The 21,515-nt window shown below is 50.0% G+C and overlaps 1 protein-coding gene across 1 annotated transcript in view; it reads left to right on the top strand.

Moving 5' to 3' along the window:
* Positions 1 to 21,515, top strand: part of rptor (regulatory associated protein of MTOR, complex 1) — a 153,870-nt gene that overhangs the window by 63,310 nt on the left and 69,045 nt on the right. Inside the window, 4 exon segments of the mRNA XM_080520290.1 lie at positions 3,551 to 3,709; positions 5,378 to 5,524; positions 15,808 to 15,849; positions 15,851 to 15,984. Coding sequence (XP_080376416.1) covers positions 3,551 to 3,709; positions 5,378 to 5,524; positions 15,808 to 15,849; positions 15,851 to 15,984 — 482 coding nt within the window.

Below are 21,515 nucleotides of genomic sequence, written 5' to 3'. Positions count from 1 at the left end.
CTGAACGGCGTCTGAGTCAATGTGAGGTTTGGACGGGCGTCTCTGCCGGCCTGCCAGCCTTCTTAGTCACCGCGGCTGATTCAGATCCTTATTTTTGGGGATTTGATATTTTAAAAGTGTGAGCTTTGTCTTTCTCTGTTTGTTTCCCTGGAGAGTGTCTTCAGGTGGACTGGACTTGTGAGGAATCTTTTAGAGGAATACGCCTCCGGACCGGCCTCAGCATCCCGGTTTGTGTTGTTTGAGACGCTGGAGACGAACTGGAGGGACGGACATCGACTCCTCTTCGTTTCTTGTTTCTGACGATGAATTATCCACCAGGGATTAAAGGTTGTGTTTAAAAATAATCAAACTTTATTCATCCACTTGCGGGAAGTCTCAAACCCACTATTGTCCCAAACCCACTATTGTCTCAAACCCACTATTGTCCCAAACCCACTATTGTCTCAAACCCACTATTGTCTCAAACCCACTATTTCCCAAACCCACTATTGTCCCAAACCCACTATTGTCCCAAACCCACTATTGTCCCAAACCCTCCACTGTCCCAAACCCACTATTGTCCCAAACCCTCCACTGTCCCAAACCCACTATTGTCCCAAACCCACTATTGTCCCAAAGCCATCACTGTCCCAAAGCCATCACTGTCCCAAACCCACTATTGTCCCAACCCCACTATTGTCCCAAACCCACCACTGTCTCAAACCCACTATTGTCCCAAACCCACTATTGTCCCAAACCCACTATTGTCCCAAACCCACCACTGTCCCAAACCCACTATTGTCCCAAACCCACTATTGTCCCAAAGCCATCACTGTCCCAAAGCCATCACTGTCCCAAACCCACTATTGTCCCAAACCCACTATTGTCCCAAACCCACTATTGTCCCAAACCCTCCACTGTCCCAAAACCTCCACTGTCCCAAACCCTGCACTGTCCCAAACCCTGCACTGTCCCAAACCCTCCACTGTCCCAAACCCTCCACTGTCCCAAACCCACTATTGTCCCAAACCCACCACTGTCCCAAACCCACCACTGTCCCAAACCCACTATTGTCCCAAACCCACCACTGTCCCAAACCCACCATTGTCCCAAACCCACCACTGTCCCAAACCCACTATTGTCCCAAACCCACCACTGTCCCAAACCCACCACTGTCCCAAACCCACTATTGTCCCAAACACACTATTGTCCCAAACCCTCCACTGTCCCAAACCCACCACTGTCCTATACCCACTATTGTCCCAAAGCCACCACTGTCCCAAACCCACCACTGTCCCAAACCCACTATTGTCCCAAACCCACTATTGTCCCAAACCCACCACTGTCCCAAACCCACTATTGTCCCAAACCCACTATTGTCCCAAACCCACCACTGTCCCAAACCCACTATTGTCCCAAACCCACTATTGTCCCAAACCCACCACTGTCCCAAACCCACCACTGTCCCAAACCCACTATTGTCCCAAACCCACCACTGTCCCCCCAAACCCACTATTGTCCCAAACCCACCACTGTCCCAAACCCACTATTGTCCCAAACCGACTATTGTCCCAAACCCACCACTGTCCCAAACCGACTATTGTCCCAAACCCACCACTGTCCCAAACCCACCACTGTCCCAAACCCACCACTGTCCCAAACCCACTATTGTCCCAAACCCTCCACTGTCCCAAACCCACCAAAGTCTCCAAGGCCCAAACTGCTGTCGGCGTTGGTCACAGTCATGCCCTGGATGGCCACTGGGGGCAGTTTGAGGTTCACAGTCTTCCTCAGTTAAACAAAACCAGTTTGTTGTCTTCAGCTGTCGTCGTCTAGACGGGACCTCGGTCTTCATAAAGTCCCTTGTTGGTCCCTGAACCGGATTCCGTGGATTCACAAAGTGTCGTCGAGATTTCTCCACAAGCTCTTCAGTTGTCATGGAAACGCGCCGTTCAGCTTTTGGCCCAAATCTGAGCTGCTGGTAAAAAATCAACACGCATTGTTGGGTTTTTTTGTTTTTTGTTTTTTTTTTACACTTTCCTGATTTGTGGGTTGAGACGAGGTGAACGTCCTGAATAATTCAGACTGAACAGCAGCTGTTCTGCAGGATTCACTTTGTGGTTCTCTTCTTCTTCTTCTTCTTCTTCTTTTTCTTCTTTTTTTAATGAATCTCATGTTCCCCGTGTCTGAACACGATGCGAACACGTTTCACTGCCTCAGAGTCGAGTTGGACGAGTCGCCAAGGTTCTCGTCATCCTTTCAGACCAGACGTTAATATTTTGTCCTTGTGTGACGCGCAGATTCATTCTGCTGATAAATGTCAGCGCAAACTTCTCTAAAGCTGTTTTTTTTTCCCCCTCCTCCTCCTTCTTCTTCTTCTCTCCGGCTTGCAGAGAGATTTCTCCAGTATTGTGTCGGTACCTTGAACTTTTAGTTCCCGAGTGTGAAAACGTGTCGTCGGCTCCTCGGCTGATCTCGGGTCAGCCTGACATGTCGGAAGACGACGAAGTCAAACATCGAATCTCGGGTTTCTTCTCGCTGTGGATCGTCTCTCAGGTCTAAAACCTGATCCGTCGTCTCCGTCTTCTTCTTCTTCATCCCCATGTGATCGAGTATTTCATTCTTCCTCTCTTCCTTTATCATCCTCCTCTTCTGCTCTTCACGTTTTCAAATCTTTTTCTCTTTATTGCTTCGCTCCTCCTTCGTTCTTCCACTTCTTCTTCCTTGTCCTCCGTTTCGTGTTCGACCCTCTTCCTTTCTGTTTTTTTTTTTTCATCGTTAAGCATTAGAATGGAATAGAACTTTTATTGTCTGTTCAACAGAGCAGAAGCAGCGACGGTCCGATACTATGGAATCTCAGGAGGGCCAAAATTACAAGGAAACAAATGTGGGAATATAAAGAGAATCCATACGACAAAACATTCACAAAGGTCGTCACGTTCTCTTTCTATTTATCTCGTCTTTGCTCGTTGCATTTCGTCAATGCTTCTCCTGTTTCGTCTTTGATCTTTTCCATTTCGTCAATGCTTCTCCTGTTTCGTCTTTGATCTTTTCCATTTGCACACTCTGTCGTGCCCGTCGCTCCTGCTGCGAAGCCCTGCGGCACGACCAACGACGGGTTTGCGAGAATTGCTGAAAAATACGATCAATCCCGGTGTTACAACGTGGACGACTGCGGCTTATCGTTTGTCTTTTTTCTTTTAGCGTTTTGTGGGTGCGGCTTACATTCAGGGGTGCTCTATGGTGCGGAAAGTACGGTACATATTACGGTATTTAAAAGAGTCACGTACCACTTTGTTCCTCTGGGTTTTTCTCGGCCCAATCGGGAAAAAACCCGATAAATCTGAAGGAAGGAAAATTCTCTGGGGTCAAAGGAGTTACGTTCGTCGTGGATGGAGTGAATTTGTTGGTCGTCATGAGGAAGCTGAGCGGCTTTGTGGCTCCACACAGTTTTTATTATTTCATAAGGTTCTGATGAGACGTTCCCGAGTCCTTCGCCTCCGTCCCGTTTAAAAAAACAAAACCTCGGCGTTGATGAATTTCCCGTTTTTTTTTGCGTTTCGTCTTTCAGGCGCGCTACAAACAGAGTTTGGACCCGACGGTGGACGAAGTGAAGAAGCTCTGCACGTCTCTGAGACGCAACGCCAAAGAAGAGCGAGTCCTCTTCCACTACAACGGCCACGGCGTGCCGAGACCCACCGTCAACGGCGAGATCTGGGTCTTTAACAAGGTGACACACACACACACACACACACACACCATGACGTGCCGCTGATCTGACAGGTCGTGTTTACAGAAGCGTCAAATTGTAATTATAACGCGATTAGCGGTATAATCAGCGTACAGCGACGCCTAAATAATTACAGCTCATTAGGTCACAGTTGCTGTTAATTACTGTAATACTTCACGTTTAGTGTGTAAAAGAGCGGCTCTGAGAGGTCAGCTCACTTTCAGTTTGTCCTTTTACGTATTATTACCTCACGTCACGTGAAGGGATTCAAACCTGCAACCTGCCAAGAACAGTCAGAACGTCTTGAGTTGGTATAAAAGAATTATGATACCTGAAGTCTCGTGAGAGAATGAAGCTGTGGCTCACAAGCGACACGAGGCCGACTGGAGTAGAGAGTCGATCGTCGTTAGCTGGTTATGAAGACTAAACATAGTCGGGTTAATCTAAGCTGATCTGAGTCTGACCTCAGCGGGACGGGTTGTCCTCCAGGGACAGTTGGTAACCAAGGAAACGCTCAAACCAGTGAAACAGTCCAACGTTTCTCTGCAAATACTCCTAAACCTAGCCCAAGAATCAGGCTAATCCTAGCCCAAGAATCAGGCTAAACCTAGCCCAAGAATCAGGCTAAACCTAGCCCAAGAATCAGGCTAAACTTAGCCCAAGAATCAGGCTAAACTTAGCCCAAGAATCAGGCTAAGTTTAGCCCAAGAATCAGGCTAAGATTAGCCCAAGAATCAGGCTAAGCTTAGCCCAAGAATCAGGCTAAGCTTAGCCCAAGAATCAGGCTCAACTTAGCCCAAGAATCAGGCTCAACCTAGCCCAAGAATCAGGCTAAGCTTAGCCCAAGAATCAGGCTAAGCTTAGCCCAAGAATCAGGCTAAACTTAGCCCAAGAATCAGGCTATACCTAGCCCAAGAATCAGGCTAAACCTAGCCCAAGAATCAGGCTAAACTTAGCCTATGAGTCAGGCTAAACTTAGCCGAAAATTCTGACTTATCTTAACCTATGAATCAGGTTAGTCTTAGACCAAAAATTAGGCTAAACTTAGCTTATGAGTCAGGATAGACTTAGCCCACGAATCAGGCTAAACTTAACCTGTTAGTCAGGCTAAACTTAGCCTAAAATTCTGGCTTATCTTGACCTATGAATTAGGCTAATCTTTGACCAAAAATTAGGCTAAACTTAACTTATGACTCGGGATAACCTTAGCTTATGAGTCAGGATAGACTTAGCCCTCGGTTCAGATATCTGAATGTTTTTTGCCTCGTTGTCGTTGTTTCTTCTTGCTCTTTGCCGTTGCATTCACGTTCGGTTGACTTCTACATTTTTCTTCACATCCCGACTTCAACTTCTCAGATTTTCAGTGTGTTTTTGTTCCAGGTTACTGTGTCGTCACTATGAAGGCCTTACCTGCAGGCCCCGCCCCCTCTTAGCTCCGCCCCCCCCCCCCCCCCACCTGGTCTAGTAGCTATGTCGTAGCTCAGTAGTAACTTGATTTAAAGTCCCGGCTGCTCTCTGCTTCCCTCAACTCTCATATTTCTGTCCCTCTCGTTCTAATCCTCTTCATTTCCAGTTTGCCTCGTCGCCGCCAAACAGACGATAATTAACAATAATTAAACGCCGGTCCGTTAAAGTGACTTACAGGCTCCGCCTCTGCTCTGTTTGCAGAACTACACGCAGTACATCCCGCTGTCCATCTACGACCTGCAGACGTGGATGGGGAGCCCGTCCATCTTCGTGTACGACTGCTCCAACGCCGGCATCATCGTCAAGTCCTTCAAGCAGTTCGCCCTGCAGAGGGAGCAGGAGCTGGAGGTGGGCCGCCGCACACGCTTCGCCCCGGGGGGCAGGGGTCACGGCAGAGGTCACGGCAGAGGTCACGGCAGAGGTTTACAGCAGAGGTCACGGCAGAGGTCACGGCAGAGCCGGCCGGCGGGGCGTTCAGGCTTTTCTTAATTATGAGCACAGCGTGATTATTGCACTGCTGCTGTGACTCTGTGATCTGGAGGTGAGGTGAGGTGAGGTGAGGTGAAGGTGAGTAGAGGTGAGGTTGAGGTGAGGTTGAGGTGACGGTGAGGTGAGGTAGGGTGAGGTGAGGTTGTGAGGGTGAGGTTGAGGGGGTGAGGTGAGGTTGAGGTGAGGTGGTGAGGTTGAGGTGAGGTGAGGTTGAGGTGGTGAGGTGAGGTTGAGGTGAGGTGAGGTGAGGTTGAGGTGAGGTGGTGAGGTTGAGGTGAGGTGGTGAGGTTGAGGTGAGGTGAGGTGAGGTTGAGGTGGTGAGGTGAGTGCAGGAGGCTTGTCCTCCAGCCAGCCAGAGTTCAGAGACATAGTAACTGATGAGTTCAGTTCTGGTAATAATCCGTCACGAGCAGCGACTTGGTGTTCATGTTGTTTGTGAAGCGACGCCTTCAGGGGGAAACTGCTGACGAGGATTCGATGAGTCATGAAAACGCCGTCAGGTGATGACGGCGTTTAAGACTTACTAGCGTTGAAGCGTTGATTCACGCGAACGCCGGTTGATCTGCAGCGTTAATAAAGAGACGTGATGGTGTCGCCTCCTGCTGAGTCATGGTCCAACATCCAGCTGTTGGCAGATGTGACAACACCCCCACCCCCACCTCCACCCTCATCCCCACCTCCACCTCCACCCCACCCCCACCTCCACCCTCAGCTCCACCCCCACCCTCACCTCCACCTCCACCCTCACCTCCAACACAACCTTCACCCCCACCACCAGCCTCACCTCCACCCTCACCTCCAACCCCACCCCCACCCAAACCCTCACCTCCAACCCCACCCTCACCCCCACCCTAACATCCACCTTCACCCCCACCCTCACCTCCACCACACCTCCACCTCCACCCTACCCTCACCTCCACCCTCACCCCCACCCTCACCTCCACCCTACCCTCACCTCCACCCCACCTCCACCCTACCTTCACCTCCACCCCCATCCCCACCTCCACCCCACCCCCACCCTACCCTCACCCCCACCCCACCCTACCCTCACCTCCACCCCCCACCCCCACCCTCACCTCCACCCTACCCTCACCCCCACCCTCACCTCCACCCCCACCCCAACCTCCACCCTACCCTCACCTCCACCCCCCACCCCCACCTCCACCCCACCCTCACCTCCACCCCCACCCCCACCTCCACCCTACCCTCACCTCCACCCCACCCCCACCCTCACCGCTTCATCTTTTTATTACGTTTTCTTCCCTCTCACTCTCGGCTGCGTGTTTCTGTGAATTCCTAACGAGATGCTGCTGTCATTCATCTCAATTATTCATGGGGGAGTTTCATCCAGACTGTAGATTAGCTGGGAGGGACGGGGGGGAGGTGGAGGGGTGGGGGGTGGAGGTTTACAGTGCATAGCGGAGCGAGAGCAGAGAAAAGAAGCGCTGCTGCAGTCACCCGCTGAAACCAGGCGAAGGGAAACTGCTGAGTCGCCTCGGCGTTTGACAGCAGCCGTCACCAGAGTGTCTCCGGCTCCATCCCACCGTCATCACAGAACCTCCGTCACGTTTCCTTCTGGCCGCAGGAGGAAAACCTCAAGTGTGTTTCTTCTGTCGGTCTGAACCTTCGCTGTTTGGTAGGAAGTCCAACCAGTCGGTCGGCTCAGCAAGAAAACTCTCTTCACACGTTCTTGTAAAGAAAAACCACAAACTGAGTCTGAACAGAAAACTGAAAACTAAATAGGTAGAAAGTAACTGATGAACAAAAGCAGAAATATTCATCAAGTCGTGTCTGACTGGAAACGGAGGGAAAAGCTGATTTCCACAAACTTGAGAAATTCTTTAGTTTTGTGACAGTTTCCAGTGCAGGATGATCCGTCCTCCCACAATTCCCCGCGTCAGCAGTTTATAAAGCCGCGTCACACCAACTGAGCCGCTACTGAGCGTTTTTGGAGGAAACGGCATGTTTCAATGGTTTGTAGGGTCACCGAGTGGCGGAACCCCCCCGGCCCCCCCCCCTCCCCCCCACCGGCGTCCCCCACAGCTGCACACACATGGACGCGTCAGTCTGTCGGTTGGTGTTTGTCGGTTGTTATTTGTCAGTTGGTTTTTGTCGGTTGTTATTTGTCAGTTATTTGTCGGTTGGTTTTTGTCAGTTGGTTTTTGTCGGTTGTTATTTGTCAGTTGGTTTTTGTCGGTTGTTATTTGTCAGTTATTTGTCGGTTGGTTTTTGTCGGTTGGTATTTGTCGGTTGGTTTTTGTCAGTTGTTGTTTGTCGGTTGGTTTTTGTCGGTTGGTTTTTGTCGGTTGGTATTTGTCGGTTGGTTTTTGTCGGATGGTATTTGTCGGTTGTTGTTTGTCGGTTGTTATTTGTTGGTTGGTATTTGTCGGTTGTTGTTTGTCAGTTTTGTTTGTCGGTTGTTATTTGTCGGTTGTTATTTGTCGGTTGTTATTTGTCGGTTGTTATTTGTCGGTTGTTATTTGTCTGTTGTTTTTTTTGTCGGTTGTTATTTGTCGGTTGGTTTTTGTCGGTTGGTATTTGTCGGATGGTATTTGTCGGTTGTTATTTGTCGGTTGTTGTTTGTCGGTTTTGTTTGTCGGTTGTTATTTGTCTGTTGTTATTTGTCGGTTGTTGTTTGTCGGTTGTTATTTGTCGGTTGTTATTTGTCAGTTGGTTTTTGTCGGTTGTTATTTGTCGGTTGTTATTTGTCGGTTGGTTTTTGTCGGTTGGTATTTGTCGGTTGGTTTTTGTCAGTTGTTGTTTGTCGGTTGGTTTTTGTCGGTTGGTTTTTGTCGGTTGGTATTTGTCGGTTGGTTTTTGTCGGATGGTATTTGTCGGTTGTTGTTTGTCGGTTGTTATTTGTTGGTTGGTATTTGTCGGTTGTTGTTTGTCAGTTTTGTTTGTCGGTTGTTATTTGTCGGTTGTTATTTGTCGGTTGTTATTTGTCAGTTTTTTTTTTGTCGGTTGTTATTTGTCGGTTGTTATTTGTCGGTTGGTTTTTGTCGGTTGGTATTTGTCGGATGGTATTTGTCGGTTGTTATTTGTCGGTTGTTGTTTGTCGGTTGTTATTTGTCGGTTGTTATTTGTCGGTTGGTTTTTGTCGGTTGGTTTTTGTCGGATGGTATTTGTCGGTTGTTCTTTGTCGGTTGTTGTTTGTCGGATGGTATTTGTCGGTTGGTATTTGTCGGATGTTATTTGTCGGTTGTTGTTTGTCGGTTGTTATTTGTCGGATGTTATTTGTCGGTTGTTGTTTGTCGGATGGTATTTGTCGGTTGGTATTTGTCGGTTGGTTTTTGTCGGTTGGTATTTGTCGGTTGGTATTTGTCGGTTGGTATTTGTCGGTTGTTGTTTGTCGGTTGGTTTTTGTCGGTTTTTTGTCGTTTGGTGTTTGTCGGTTGGTTTTTGTCGGTTGTTGTTTGTCGGTTGGTATTTGTCGGTTGTTATTTGTCGGTTGGTATTTGTCAGATGGTATTTGTCGGTTGGTATTTGTCGGTTGGTATTTGTCGGATGTTATTTGTCGGTTGTTATTTGTCGGTTGTTATTTGTCAGTTGTTGTTTGTCGGTTGGTTTTTGTGGGTTGGTATTTGTCGGTTGGTCTTTGTCGGTTGTTATTTGTCGGTTGGTTTTTGTCGGTTGGTATTTGTCGGTTGTTGTTTGTCGGTTGGTTTTTGTCGGTTGTTATTTGTCGGTTGGTTTTTGTCGGTTGTTATTTGTCAGTTGTTGTTTGTCGGTTGTTATTTGTCGGTTGGTTTTTGTGGGTTGGTATTTGTCGGTTGGTCTTTGTCGGTTGTTATTTGTCGGTTGGTTTTTGTCGGTTGGTATTTGTCGGTTGTTGTTTGTCGGTTGGTTTTTGTCGGTTGTTATTTGTCGGTTGGTATTTGTCGGTTGGTTTTTGTCGGTTGGTATTTGTCGGTTGGTATTTGTCGGTTGGTATTTGTCGGTTGTTGTTTGTCGGTTGGTTTTTGTCGGTTTTTTGTCGTTTGGTGTTTGTCGGTTGGTTTTTGTCGGTTGTTGTTTGTCGGTTGGTATTTGTCGGTTGTTATTTGTCGGTTGGTATTTGTCAGATGGTATTTGTCGGTTGGTATTTGTCGGTTGGTATTTGTCGGATGTTATTTGTCGGTTGTTATTTGTCGGTTGTTATTTGTCAGTTGTTGTTTGTCGGTTGTTATTTGTCGGTTGGTTTTTGTGGGTTGGTATTTGTCGGTTGGTCTTTGTCGGTTGTTATTTGTCGGTTGGTTTTTGTCGGTTGGTTTTTGTCGGTTGGTATTTGTCGGTTGTTGTTTGTCGGTTGGTTTTTGTCGGTTGTTATTTGTCGGTTGGTATTTGTCGGTTGGTTTTTGTCGGTTGTTGTTTGTCGGTTGGTATTTGTCGGTTGTTGTTTGTCGGTTGGTATTTGTCGGTTGGTTTTTGTCGGTTGTTATTTGTCGGTTGGTTTTTGTCGGTTGTTATGTGTCGGTTGGTTTTTGTCAGTTGTTATTTGTCGGTTGTTATGTGTCGGTTGTCTGGAGCTTCTCCTCCAGTCTCAGGCTCCGCCATCAACACCACCCAAAATGATGTTTTTCCCCCACAAAATTCCATCCAGCCGACGAAACACGAGGCCTTGAGGCGTGTAGTTCATACGCCAGGCCTGTGGGGGCGCTGTGACGGGAATCTGGTTGTAATCTGGGAGATTCTGTGTTTCTGAGGCCAGATTAGAAATGGAAAACCTGAATTTCCTTTTTGGTCGCAGGGAACGAAAACGTTCTGGTGCCTCATCCACAGGTCGGAACTCCGGGGCTTACCTGTGCGGGGGGGGCGGGGGAGGGGCAAGGCGGGGGAGGGGGGGGGGGGGTTCAGTGCAAAAGAGAAGTCGCATGACATCTATAAGCAATTTGCGTTTTCCGCCCGGGTGCGTCGGCTCCTCGCCCACTCAGTGTGACGTGAGGTGTGATGGAAGATGAAGAGCCGGGCTCTTTAATCATGCAGGAGGCGATCCGGGGGGGGGGGGGGGGGTGGAGGGGGGGTCCACCGCATCGCGCCCACGCACTCCTGAGAACACATCAGACACGCACATGGTGAGGCCCCCGGTGGACGCACACAGAACTACACACCTGATTGTGTGTGTGTGTGTGTGTGTGTGTGTGTGTGTGTGTGTGTGTGTGTGTGTGTGTGTGTGTGTGTGTGTGTGTGTGTGTGTGTGTGTGTGTGTGTGTGTGTGTGTGTGTGTGTGTGTGTGTGTGGTTCTATTATATCGCCACCTGCTTCCTCTTAAATGTCTCATCACGTCCTGCGTTGGCTACATTGCAGAGCTGCAGAGCGGAAGAACACGCGTGTGTGTTTCTGAAAATCACTGCAGCTCACACAGGTGTGTGTGTGTGTGTGTGTGTGTGTGTGTGTGTGTGTGTGTGTGTGTGTGTTTCCGGGATGCTGGCATTAAAACTTTTTATATCGTCTCCATCAATAATTTATTCTCGGGGCTGGAAATTCATATATTTCTTGACTGTATGAGCGTTTTGCAGAGCTCAAGAGGAAGTGGGGGGGGAGGGGGAGGAGGGGGGGGGGGGTAAATATATATATTTTGACATTCACCATATTCTATATCACTATTTTATTCATATTGGTTTCATATCTCGTTGATATAATGATCGAAGTTTCCCTTTGACTTTTATCCAGCGTTTATGGTCTGAGAGAGAATCGTATTGTTTTATTGTGCAGCACTTCTCCGTCGTCACAGTCGTTCTGGCGCGAGCAGAGGTGCGTTTGATGTTCTGAACGTGTCACGGGATGTAAAGCTGGATGCTGATTGGTTGGTTCATGCAGACGGCGATTCTGTTGTTTAATTCCAGAGACCAAATCATGAACGGCTCAGTTTGTCTCCTTTCAGCTGGTTTAGATTCAGAGACTCTGGCCTGAAGCTCCTCCTGCTCCTCGTCCTCACGTCCAACGTTTTCTGTCACGTTCGTCTGAAAAGCATCTTTATATCTGTATTTATGTACGCACGGAGCTGCTGCACTCGTATAACGTGACGGAGGCGGTGGGTGTTCTTAATGTTATGGCTGATGGGGCGTAGAGCTGAACCTCCTAGATTCTGTGTCACTTCCTGTCTCCAACATGGCCGCCCCGGTCTGTGTGCACCTCCGTCACTTCCTGTCTCCAACATGGCCGCCCCAGTCCGTGTGCACCGGCGTCACTTCCTGTCTCCAACATGGCCGCCCCGGTCTGTGTGCACCTCCGTCACTTCCAGTCTGTGTGCACCTCCGTCACTTCCTGTCTCCAACATGGCCGCCCCGGTCCGTGTGCACCTCCGTCACTTCCTGTCTCCAACATGGCCGCCCCAGTCTGTGTGCACCTCCGTCACTTCCAGTCTGTGTGCACCTCCGTCACTTCCTGTCTCCAACATGGCCGCCCCGGTCTGTGTGCACCTCCGTCACTTCCTGTCTCCAACATGGCCGCCCCAGTCTGTGTGCACCTCCGTCACTTCCTATCTGTGTGCACCTCCGTCACTTCCTGTCTGTGTGCACCTCTGTCACTTCCAGTCTGTGGGCACCTCCGTCACTTCCTGTCTGTGTACACCTCCGTCACTTCCTGTCTGTGTGCACCTCCGTCACTTCCTGTCTGTGTGCACCTCCGTCACTTCCTGTCTGTGTGCACCTCTGTCACTTCCAGTCTGTGGGCACCTCCGTCACTTCCTGTCTGTGTACACCTCCGTCACTTCCTGTCTCCAACATGGCCGCCCCAGTCGGTGTGCACCTCCGTCACTTCCTGTCTGTGTGCACCTCCGTCACTTCCTGTCTGTGTGCACCTCCGTCACTTCCAGTCTGTGTGCACCTCCGTCACTTCCAGTCTGTGTGCACCTCCGTCACTTCCTGTCTCCAACATGGCCGCCCCGGTCCGTGTGCATCTCCGTCACTTCCTGTCTGTGTGCACCTCCGTCACCTCATGTCTGAAATCCTCATCAATTAGCGTCCCGTTAGAGAACAGGACTAGAACAGACCCCCCCGGCCCCCCCGGCGTCCCGTTAGAGAACAGGACTAGAACAGACCCCCCCGGCCCCCCCGGCGTCCCGTTAGAGAACAGGACTAGAACAGACCCCCCCGGCCCCCCCCGGCGTCCCGTTAGAAAACAGGACTAGAACAGACCCCCCCGGCCCCCCCGGCGTCCCGTTAGAGAACAGGACTAGAACAGACCCCCCCCGGCCCCCCTGGCGTCCCGTTAGAGAACAGGACTAGAACAGACCCCCCCGGCCCCCCCGGCCCCCGGCGTCACGCCGAGAGAGAGAAAAGAAGCCGTCACAGTGATTTTCATGGTAATTTGTGAGATTACAATATGCTAATGTAATAATTACAGTGGCTGCTTGGCATTAATCAGCTCCTGCTCGCGGTGTTGTGATATTTACTGTCGGGGATTAGTGGCCAGGAGACGGCGGTTGACGCAGCGAAGCTTTTTAAAAAAAAAAGAATGAATAAATAAAGAAAAGCAGCGCTTTGTTTGTGAAGCGTTTGTCTGCGCCGACGTTCCCTCGCTAGGCGGCGAGCAGAGGAGTGGCGGTGGAGGAGTGGCGGTGGAGGAGTGGCGGTGGCGTTTGGCACGGATCCATCAGAAGCACTCGGTCACCCACTCGACGCCTCGCGGCGTTTGGGAGAAAGAAGGCGGAGGCCGACGCTCCTCCGTTCATTAAGACGGAGCTTCTGTGTTGTTGTTTTTTTTGATATTGTAATTTATTCGTGTGTGCAGAGCTGCTTATAGCGCGCTACTGTAAATACCTACGTTCTCACGCTGAGATCTGAGATCTGAGCCCCCCCTCCCCCCCCCCCTCCCCCCCTCGTTTTTCTTTTTTCCTTTTCTTTTCCCTCCGTCCTCATTACGGAGTCGGCTAATGAGTTATTGGAGCCGGAGATCAGTTTGTACAGCAGCAGAGGCGCATTAGAGAAACCCACAGCGCCTCATCACACATTCCTGATGAGTCCAACTCCTTCATCCAATCATCCACTCAAATCTACACCTTTATTGTTTGGTTTGTTGTTTTTTTTTTTTTTTTAAGTTTGTTTTTGCTCTCCAGCCTCCTGTTCATCCCTTGTTTTCCGTGCGTTTTTCGTCTCGCGGTCTAATTGACACGACTCGCCCTCCGGGTGCAGAACGGCGGTTCTCTCTCTCTCTCTCTCTCTCTCTCTGTCTCTCTCTCTCTCTCTCTCTCTCTCTCTCTCTCTGTCTCTCTGTCTCTCTCTGTCTCTGTCTCTCTGTCTCTGTCTCTCTGTCTCCCCCTCTCTCTCCCTCTCTCTGTGTCTCTGTCTCTCTCTCTGTCTCTCTCTCTCGGTCTCTCACTCCCTCTCTCTCTCTCTCTCTGTGTCTCTGTCTCTCTGTCTCTCTCTCTGTCCCTCTCTCTCTCTGTCTCTCTCTCTCTCTGTCTCTCTCTCTCGGTCTCTCACTCCCTCTCTCTCTCTCTCGGTGTCTCTGTCTCTCTCTCTGTCCCTCTCTCTCTCTGTCTCTCTCTCTCTCTGTCTCTCTCTCTGTCCCTCTCTCTCTCTGTCTCTCTCTCTCTCTCTCTCTCTGTGTCTCTGTCTCTCTCTCTCTCTGTCTCTCTCTCTGTCCCTCTCTCTCCCTCTCTCTCTCTCTCTCTCTCTCTCTCTCTCTCTCTCGCTCTCTCTCTCACTCCCTCTCTCTCATCTCTCTCTCTCTCTCTGTCCCTCTCTCTCTCCCGCTCTCTCTCTCTCTCTCTCTCTGGGTCTCTCGCTCTCTCTCTCCCTCTCTCTCTCCCTCTCTCTCTCTCGCTCTCTCTCGCCCCAGAACTCGCCCCAGGTGTTGCAGGTTTGCCCCCGACTTGCGTCAGACGCTCTCTGCTCCTCCAGCTGTGCAGCAGCTGAGCACAACAACGCTCCGTGTTGCGGCGCCGTGTTTACTTTCTCTGGGTTCCGCAAGACAAAACAAAAGATCTCACTTGTTTGTGGCGTTTTGAGTTTGAACTCGGTTTCTCTTTCAGACTGAACGGTTGTTCTGAATCGTCTCGTAGCTTTTTTAACGGCGACGGCGAGTTCGGCTCCAGACGACCTCTACACCTCCAAGCTTTTATTTTGAACAAGTTATCAAAGTACATATGTTAAAGTATCTCTATCTCTTATTGTATTTTATTTACTTCTCGTTTTCAAAACATTGAGTGCAGTACAACAGGTTATTTTTATATATTTAACAGGAGAGTTGTTTTTTTTAAAACATGTTCAATAAATGCTGTTCCTAATTCAAAAACATAATCGTGAGTTAAATATTTCCCCAAAATAATCCGGATTATGATTTTTTTTACTCCATAATCCAGCCGCTCTCGTTCAAAAACCCCAGTTTGACCGACTGGTCTGCTGATTCAGCGACTTCCTGTTCGTCCGTCACTGTTAAGAGTTTACAAACGCACAAGATTCCAAAAATGAGATTAAACGTCGGGTTAATCAAGATCAAGACGCTGGTGAAGGTTCGAGTTTTGTTCGTCGTGGTCCCAAAGTGATCTGGAGATCAAGAGTCACATTCTAGATGTATTTCTTTCATGTCTTTCATCTCTTTTAAAGCTGTAGCCTATTTCTTTTATCGATACATTTTATTTCTTTGTAAATGATTCCTACATTTCTTTAATTTCTCTGCAAAGCGCTGTGACTGATGATGAAGGGAAGAGTCGGATTAACGCCTGCAGCTCCTTAAAGGCAGAAACTCAACATTCCGACGAGCTCAGATCTAATTAAATATTTACGTTACGCCGCGGCTTTCACGCTGCGGATCAGGCTGTTGGGTTGTAGCGTGAAGAAACCAGGATCACTCTGAGGGCGGCGGCGCCGCTGGTTGGACCAGGTTCTGGCCTCCGGGCCTTTTGTTCGACAGACGAACTCAAACAGAAACGGTTTATGGGATTCCAAGTGAATTGAGGCTGATCGGATTCAAATCTGACGCGATTGATTAGTTGAGTCTGGATTTAGTTTACAGTCACATATTTACCGTAATGACATTCCCCCCCCCCCCCCCCCCCCCCCCCCCCCCCCGACGTATTTGTGTTTATAATATATACTTATCAAGGACACTACAATTCACTTTTCATTTTAATTGCGTTGTCAAAACCTTGCTATTATTGGCTGTAGAGCTGTGGACCTTTTCGCCTCTGAAGACGCCGTGTGTCTGTCCCCCGTCAGGTTGCTGCCATCAACCCCAGCCACCCTCTGGCCCAGATGCCGCCTGCCTCCGTCCATGAAGAACTGCATCCAGCTGGCGGCCTGCGAGGCCAGCGAGCTGCTGCCCATGAACCCCGACCTGCCGGCCGACCTCTTCACCTCCTGCCTCACCACGCCCATCAAGATCGCCCTCCGCTGGTAGGAGCCGTCCTCCTCCTCCTGTCCCCTCCATCGTCCTCCTCCTCCTCCTGTCCCCTCCCTCCTCCTCCTGTCCTCTCCCTCGTCCTCCTCCTCCTGCCCCCTCCCTCGTCCTCCTCCTCCTGTCCCCTCCCTCGTCCTCCTCCTCCTCCTGTCCTCTCCCTCGTCCTCCTCCTCCTGTCCCCTCCATCGTCCTCCTCCTCCTCCTGTCCTCTCCCTCGTCCTCCTCCTCCTGTCCCCCTCCCTCGTCCTCCTCCTTCTCCTCCTGTCCTCTCCCTCCTCCTCCTCCTGTCCCCTCCCTCATCCTCCTCCTCCTGTCCCCTCCCTCGTCCTCCTCCTCCTCCTGTCCTCTCCCTCGTCCTCCTCCTCCTGTCCCCTCCATCGTCCTCCTCCTCCTCCTGTCCTCTCCCTCGTCCTCCTCCTCCTGTCCCCTCCCTCGTCCTCCTTCTCCTCCTGTCCTCTCCCTCCTCCTCCTCCTGTCCCCTCCCTCGTCCTCCTCCTCCTGTCCCCTCCCTCGTCCTCCTCCTCCTCCTGTCCTCTCCCTCGTCCTCCTCCTCCTGTCCCCTCCCTCACCCTCCTCCTCCTCCTGTCCTCTCCCTCGTCCTCCTCCTCCTGTCCCCTCCCTCGTCCTCCTCCTCCTGTCCCCTCCCTCGCCCTCCTCCTTCTCCTCCTGTCCTCTCCCTCCTCCTCCTCCTCCTCCTCCTGTCCCCTCCCTCGTCCTCCTCCTTCTCCTCCTGTCCTCTCCCTCCTCCTCCTCCTCCTGTCCTCTCCCTCGCCCTCCTCCTTCTCCTCCTGTCCTCTCCCTCCTCCTCCTCCTCCTGTCCTCTCCCTCATCCTCCTCCCCTGTCCCCTCCCTCGTCCGCAGCTCGTTAACTTGTCAGAGGGCGGAGTTACGTAACGCCCCTGAACGCATCACGCAGAGCTGTCCGCTCCTGCAATTAAAGTGTGTGTGTGTGTGTGTGTGTGTGTGTGTGTGTGTGTGTGTGTGTGTGTGTGTGTGTGTGTGTGTGTGTGTGTGTGTGTGTGTGTGTGTGTGTGTGTGTGTGTGTGTGTGTGTGTGTGTGTGTGTCAAGCTTGCACATCCCAGCAAAGGTGGTTGCATCACCTCCGATCAGCTGCCTGTGCTCTCACACACACACACACACACACACACACACACACACACACACACACACACACACACACACACACACACACACACACACTGCTCTGGAGTGTGTTGGGAGGCTGATCATGTTTTAATTTCTGGTTTTGAGTTTAATTTCTAATCCAAAAGGAGAAATCGGTTCAATTCAGTCTTTACCACCAAAATACTTTTTTTTTTTTTTTCCTCTTTTTAACTAAATAACATGAATTTTGAGCGACAAAACACTTCAAACATTCAAAGTGAAGTTCTGTCTCTCCGCTGCCGTCGGTGTTTCCTTGGTCTCCTGCACTCTGATGTGTTCCAGCTGTTTGAGCCGCTTCACTTGAATCTGCCCAGAAAAATACCCATTTATTCCAGTAATTCTTTTTAAAAAAAAATACTCCAACCGACCGAGAATGAGAATGAAAGTTTTTTTTTTTAAAGTTTAGTCGTAAAGAGATCGACTCTGGCAGGAACCGGGGCGAGAAGCCGACGTTCAGTCTCCTCGCGGTGCGTTCAGGGTCCCCAGCGGAGCGTAAACCGGAGCTCTCGGCGCCGCTCGCCGCATCACGACGACTGAATCGGCTCTGAATCGGTGTCTAGAAGTCGCTCCGCCTCCGGGACGAGTCGTCGGCTTCAACTAATGTTTTCTTCCGCTCCGGAAAATGTCGAGGCGTCCCGTCGTGACCTTCAGCGTTCCCTCATTATTATTGACAACTCCACCAGCCGCCACTGTTCTGACGGGTGGAGGAGTTGAAGCTCGGAGGGAAAACTCTTTTTATTTAAGTGTCTTCCTCTGATATTTCCGGCGACTTGATCGTTTGACTCCAGGAAAGAAAGAAAAAAAAAAAAAAACCCCGTTCCTCTTAATAAAGGTAGATGGATAATAAAAAGCTCCGTCCTTCAGGACTCGCTCTCGTGTCGTTCGCCCCGCCGCTCGCCGTTCCTGAGGCGGCGTCGACGAGCGGCGGCTCGACTCGTCGGGATTCCAGACGAGTCGTTCAGCCGGATTCAGCGTTCGTCCTGCGAACGCTCTCCGACTGACACAAATGTCATTTTTGTCATTTTTCATGAAGAGTCACTGGAATATTCTGCTGCAGTGATGCATCATGGGAGTTTTCGCTCAGTTTAAAGGCACTACTTGCAGAGATTACAGGCCAAAGTAATCGGGTTACAGTAATTAGGAATTATGAACTGCAGATAGTAACGATGCTCTCTCCTATTAAACACTGTAAATATCACGTTTGATCATGAATATAAACATTTCTACTTAAGTGATGAATTGATCCGAACACATTTCAGACCTTAGAATTTGTTAAAGTATGAAAATGATTATGAAATGATAAAAGATGACTATTGGAATGAACGGTATATTTCATTCTCTTTATAGAAAATATAGATCGTATCTGATCAAATTGTGTTTTGAGAGAAAATGACTGGGACATTAAAGGTTCATGAGAATCACTCGTCCCTCTCTCTCTCCTGGAATGAGAGATGTTTTCACAGAAAACATTCTGTAAACGGGGTCGTGGACCAGGCGGCGCTCCGGAACCCCCTCGTGACGACTCGCGCCCCCCAACAGGTTGAGGGAATATTGTTAGAGTGAACTCCGAGCCGAATCGTCGGTGTTGAATTGAATCGCAGGTGCTTTAGTTTCAGTAATAACCCGACCCTGAACTCCCACCCCCCCCCCCCCCCCCCGCCCCCCTCGGTTCTCTTTCCTCATATCACTGCTCCGTCGCCGCTGTTTGCTTATCGTCCTTCAAATAAAGTCTCGTGGAGCTGCCTGGATTCAGGCGGCGCAGGAGAAGAGGCAGGGACGGGGGGCGTACCTTCTTCTCTCAAACTTTAATAAGGTGCTCTGAAGGTGGGGTGACGGAGTTCGCTCAGCCGGGGCGGAGCGCTGCATGCGGACTCGTCGCCGCTCGGCTGAGCAGAAAATCATTACTGATGGAGCGCCGTCTTGCAGGGGTTTCCCCGCCGCTGCGGTGGCGGGGTGAGAGGTGGAGGAGAGCAGGGTGGATTCAACACCACCGGCAGCTCTGGAGAACACTCCGCACCGCTGTGGTGAGCTGTTGGGCCTCGTCTCTGGGAAGATCGCCTTTAAAAGGGGACTTCATGTAAATGAGTTAAATTTCAACCTTCATGGCGAAGCAGAGATCAGTTTCCACGTCTGCTGAAGATAGCAGACGGCGTCTAATTACGGTTTATTTGAGTTTTTCCACACAGTGCTTATTAGATCTTTTTCAACCGGCTGAGAGCCGACTGGTGCCCCGTGTGAGGCGACTGAGATCTGGACCGGTGCTGTAAAGACACTGCCGATTCTTCGCTAGCTAAGTCCCTGTTTACGCCACGACGACGCTCAGAGCTCCTGAAGAGGAAACTTTAAGAAAATACTCTGACTCCGTCTCTCATTTAACATAAAACGATCTTTATTGATGTTCGACGTGACGTGTTTTGCAAGGCGTCGCTAAATGAGATTAGTAATAATAATACTTTTTAAACCAGTGAATAAAGAAAAGAGTGAACAGACTCGAAGGAGGAAACTTTTACAGACGTCTTTAAAGTCTGTTTAAAAATCTGAATGAGACCGAAGGTCAAATGGCGTCACTTTCACCTTCGGAATGTTCCTTCACATGACGGCTCTCAGTTCATTTGCGAATCTGCACATTTTGTCTTTTTTTCTGCAGTAGAGAAGCAGAATGATGGCCGTCACAAAATATTTGCATTTCAACTTAAATGAATTGTGTGTGTGTGTGTGTGTGTGTTGCTCAGCTGCTCCGCTGGCTGTGGACTCCAGATTCTTGCTTCTGGATTCAGGTTTAGCGTCTCTTCGGGGACTCGGCTCGCCACGTGGCTCCACCTGCTCTCGTTTCTCGTGGCGTATAAACCTCCTGGACGTTCATCCCCCCCCCCGGTCTGGACTTTCAGGATTTCTCAGTTTAACACAACAAACTCATTGATCTCCGTCGTGCTTTAATGAACAGAAGGAGCAATTATGTCTCGGTGGGAATTCACAAAGACCATCATTAATGCAGTTCTGGGTTTTTGTTTGCCTCAGCAGTTATGAATTCAACTAACAGTTCTGGTTTTCATGTAGATTTCAGTTCAAAACCTTTTTTTTTTTCCCAGAAGTGTCAAATGTTCATCTCCCGAATGGAGGTTTGTTTAATATTGAAGCCCCCCCCCCCCCCCACACACACACACACACACACCTTGAAGTGACTCCTCTGAGGACAAAACTCACCCGAAAGCTTCTTGAAAGATTAAACTTCCGCCCTTTTGATCTGAAACCAACAACTTTCAGAAATGACGGCTGGGTCAAATTACAAGAGCTTGACGCTGCTCGTCTGCATCAGCAGATGTAAAGATTTAACGGAAAAGTTTAGCAGTCATGTGCTGAATGCGAATCCGACGGCTCCACCTGCTGCTAGCCTGAAGGCCGCAGCGCTTACGCTAACATCGTTAGCCGGTCGGGGGAACATTTCCACCCCCTGCAGGCCGAGTCGGTCCCTGGGGACGCCTCGTCTCCTCAGGATTGCTCACTTGCCATACATCCGTCCATACATACGTCCATACATCCATACATACGTCCAGTACTGGCCTGAAAACTGTTTATGTGCTCCGACACACAGTTCAGCCTCATTAGGCTCAATGAGAAAACATTTCCCATTCCCAGGTTCTACGAGGAAACACACACACACACACACACACACACACACACACTCACACACCGAAGCCTTGCTTTTAATAACAGATTTAAAATTGTTGACGCTGCTCGTGTCTGCAGATTGAGGGTGAAGCCGTTGCGTAACGCCCGGTGATGGATCTGCTCCCGAGCTCCTGAAGACCCCCTGTGGATTTAATCTGAACTGCAGATTTATCTCAGAAATCCCCACAAAGCTCCGCGATGCAGAAACACTCTGCAGGCTCTACTGTGAGCCGGGGGATGATCGTGGCGTCGGCAGAGCCGCCGTCTCGGTGCCTGTTAGCGCCGTTAGCGTCGCGTCAAACCGCGAGCGTCTCACCGCTAAAGGCACACAGTCGAGCTCGACGTCAACACCACATCGAACATCCGGATTACAGAGCATCTTCCTCCTCTAATTTTCCCCTGGCGCCATCTCTGCTAGCGTCGATACAGTGTAGTGCCAGTGGGCGGAGTCACCGGAGCTGTTCCCCCGTCTGCGCAAGGAATCGTCCGTTAGACTGTATGAGCTCAAATCATCATCAGTACAAAATGTGGATCGTTACCATCGCGCTTTATCGTCAAGATGTGCTTCGCTGGCCGGTGTTTTCGCTTTAACGAGCGCCCCTGTTAACTGGTGACCTCCTCCGGCCACCAGATGTGAGCAGCAGCTGATGTTCAAATACCACAAACTGTATGGCACTTTAAAGGAAATGCAGT

The sequence above is a fragment of the Blennius ocellaris genome, assembly GCF_963422515.1.
Source record: "Blennius ocellaris genome assembly, chromosome: 3".
Taxonomy (NCBI): Eukaryota; Metazoa; Chordata; class Actinopteri; order Blenniiformes; family Blenniidae; genus Blennius; species Blennius ocellaris.
This window is presented reverse-complemented; position numbering and strand designations above follow the sequence as displayed.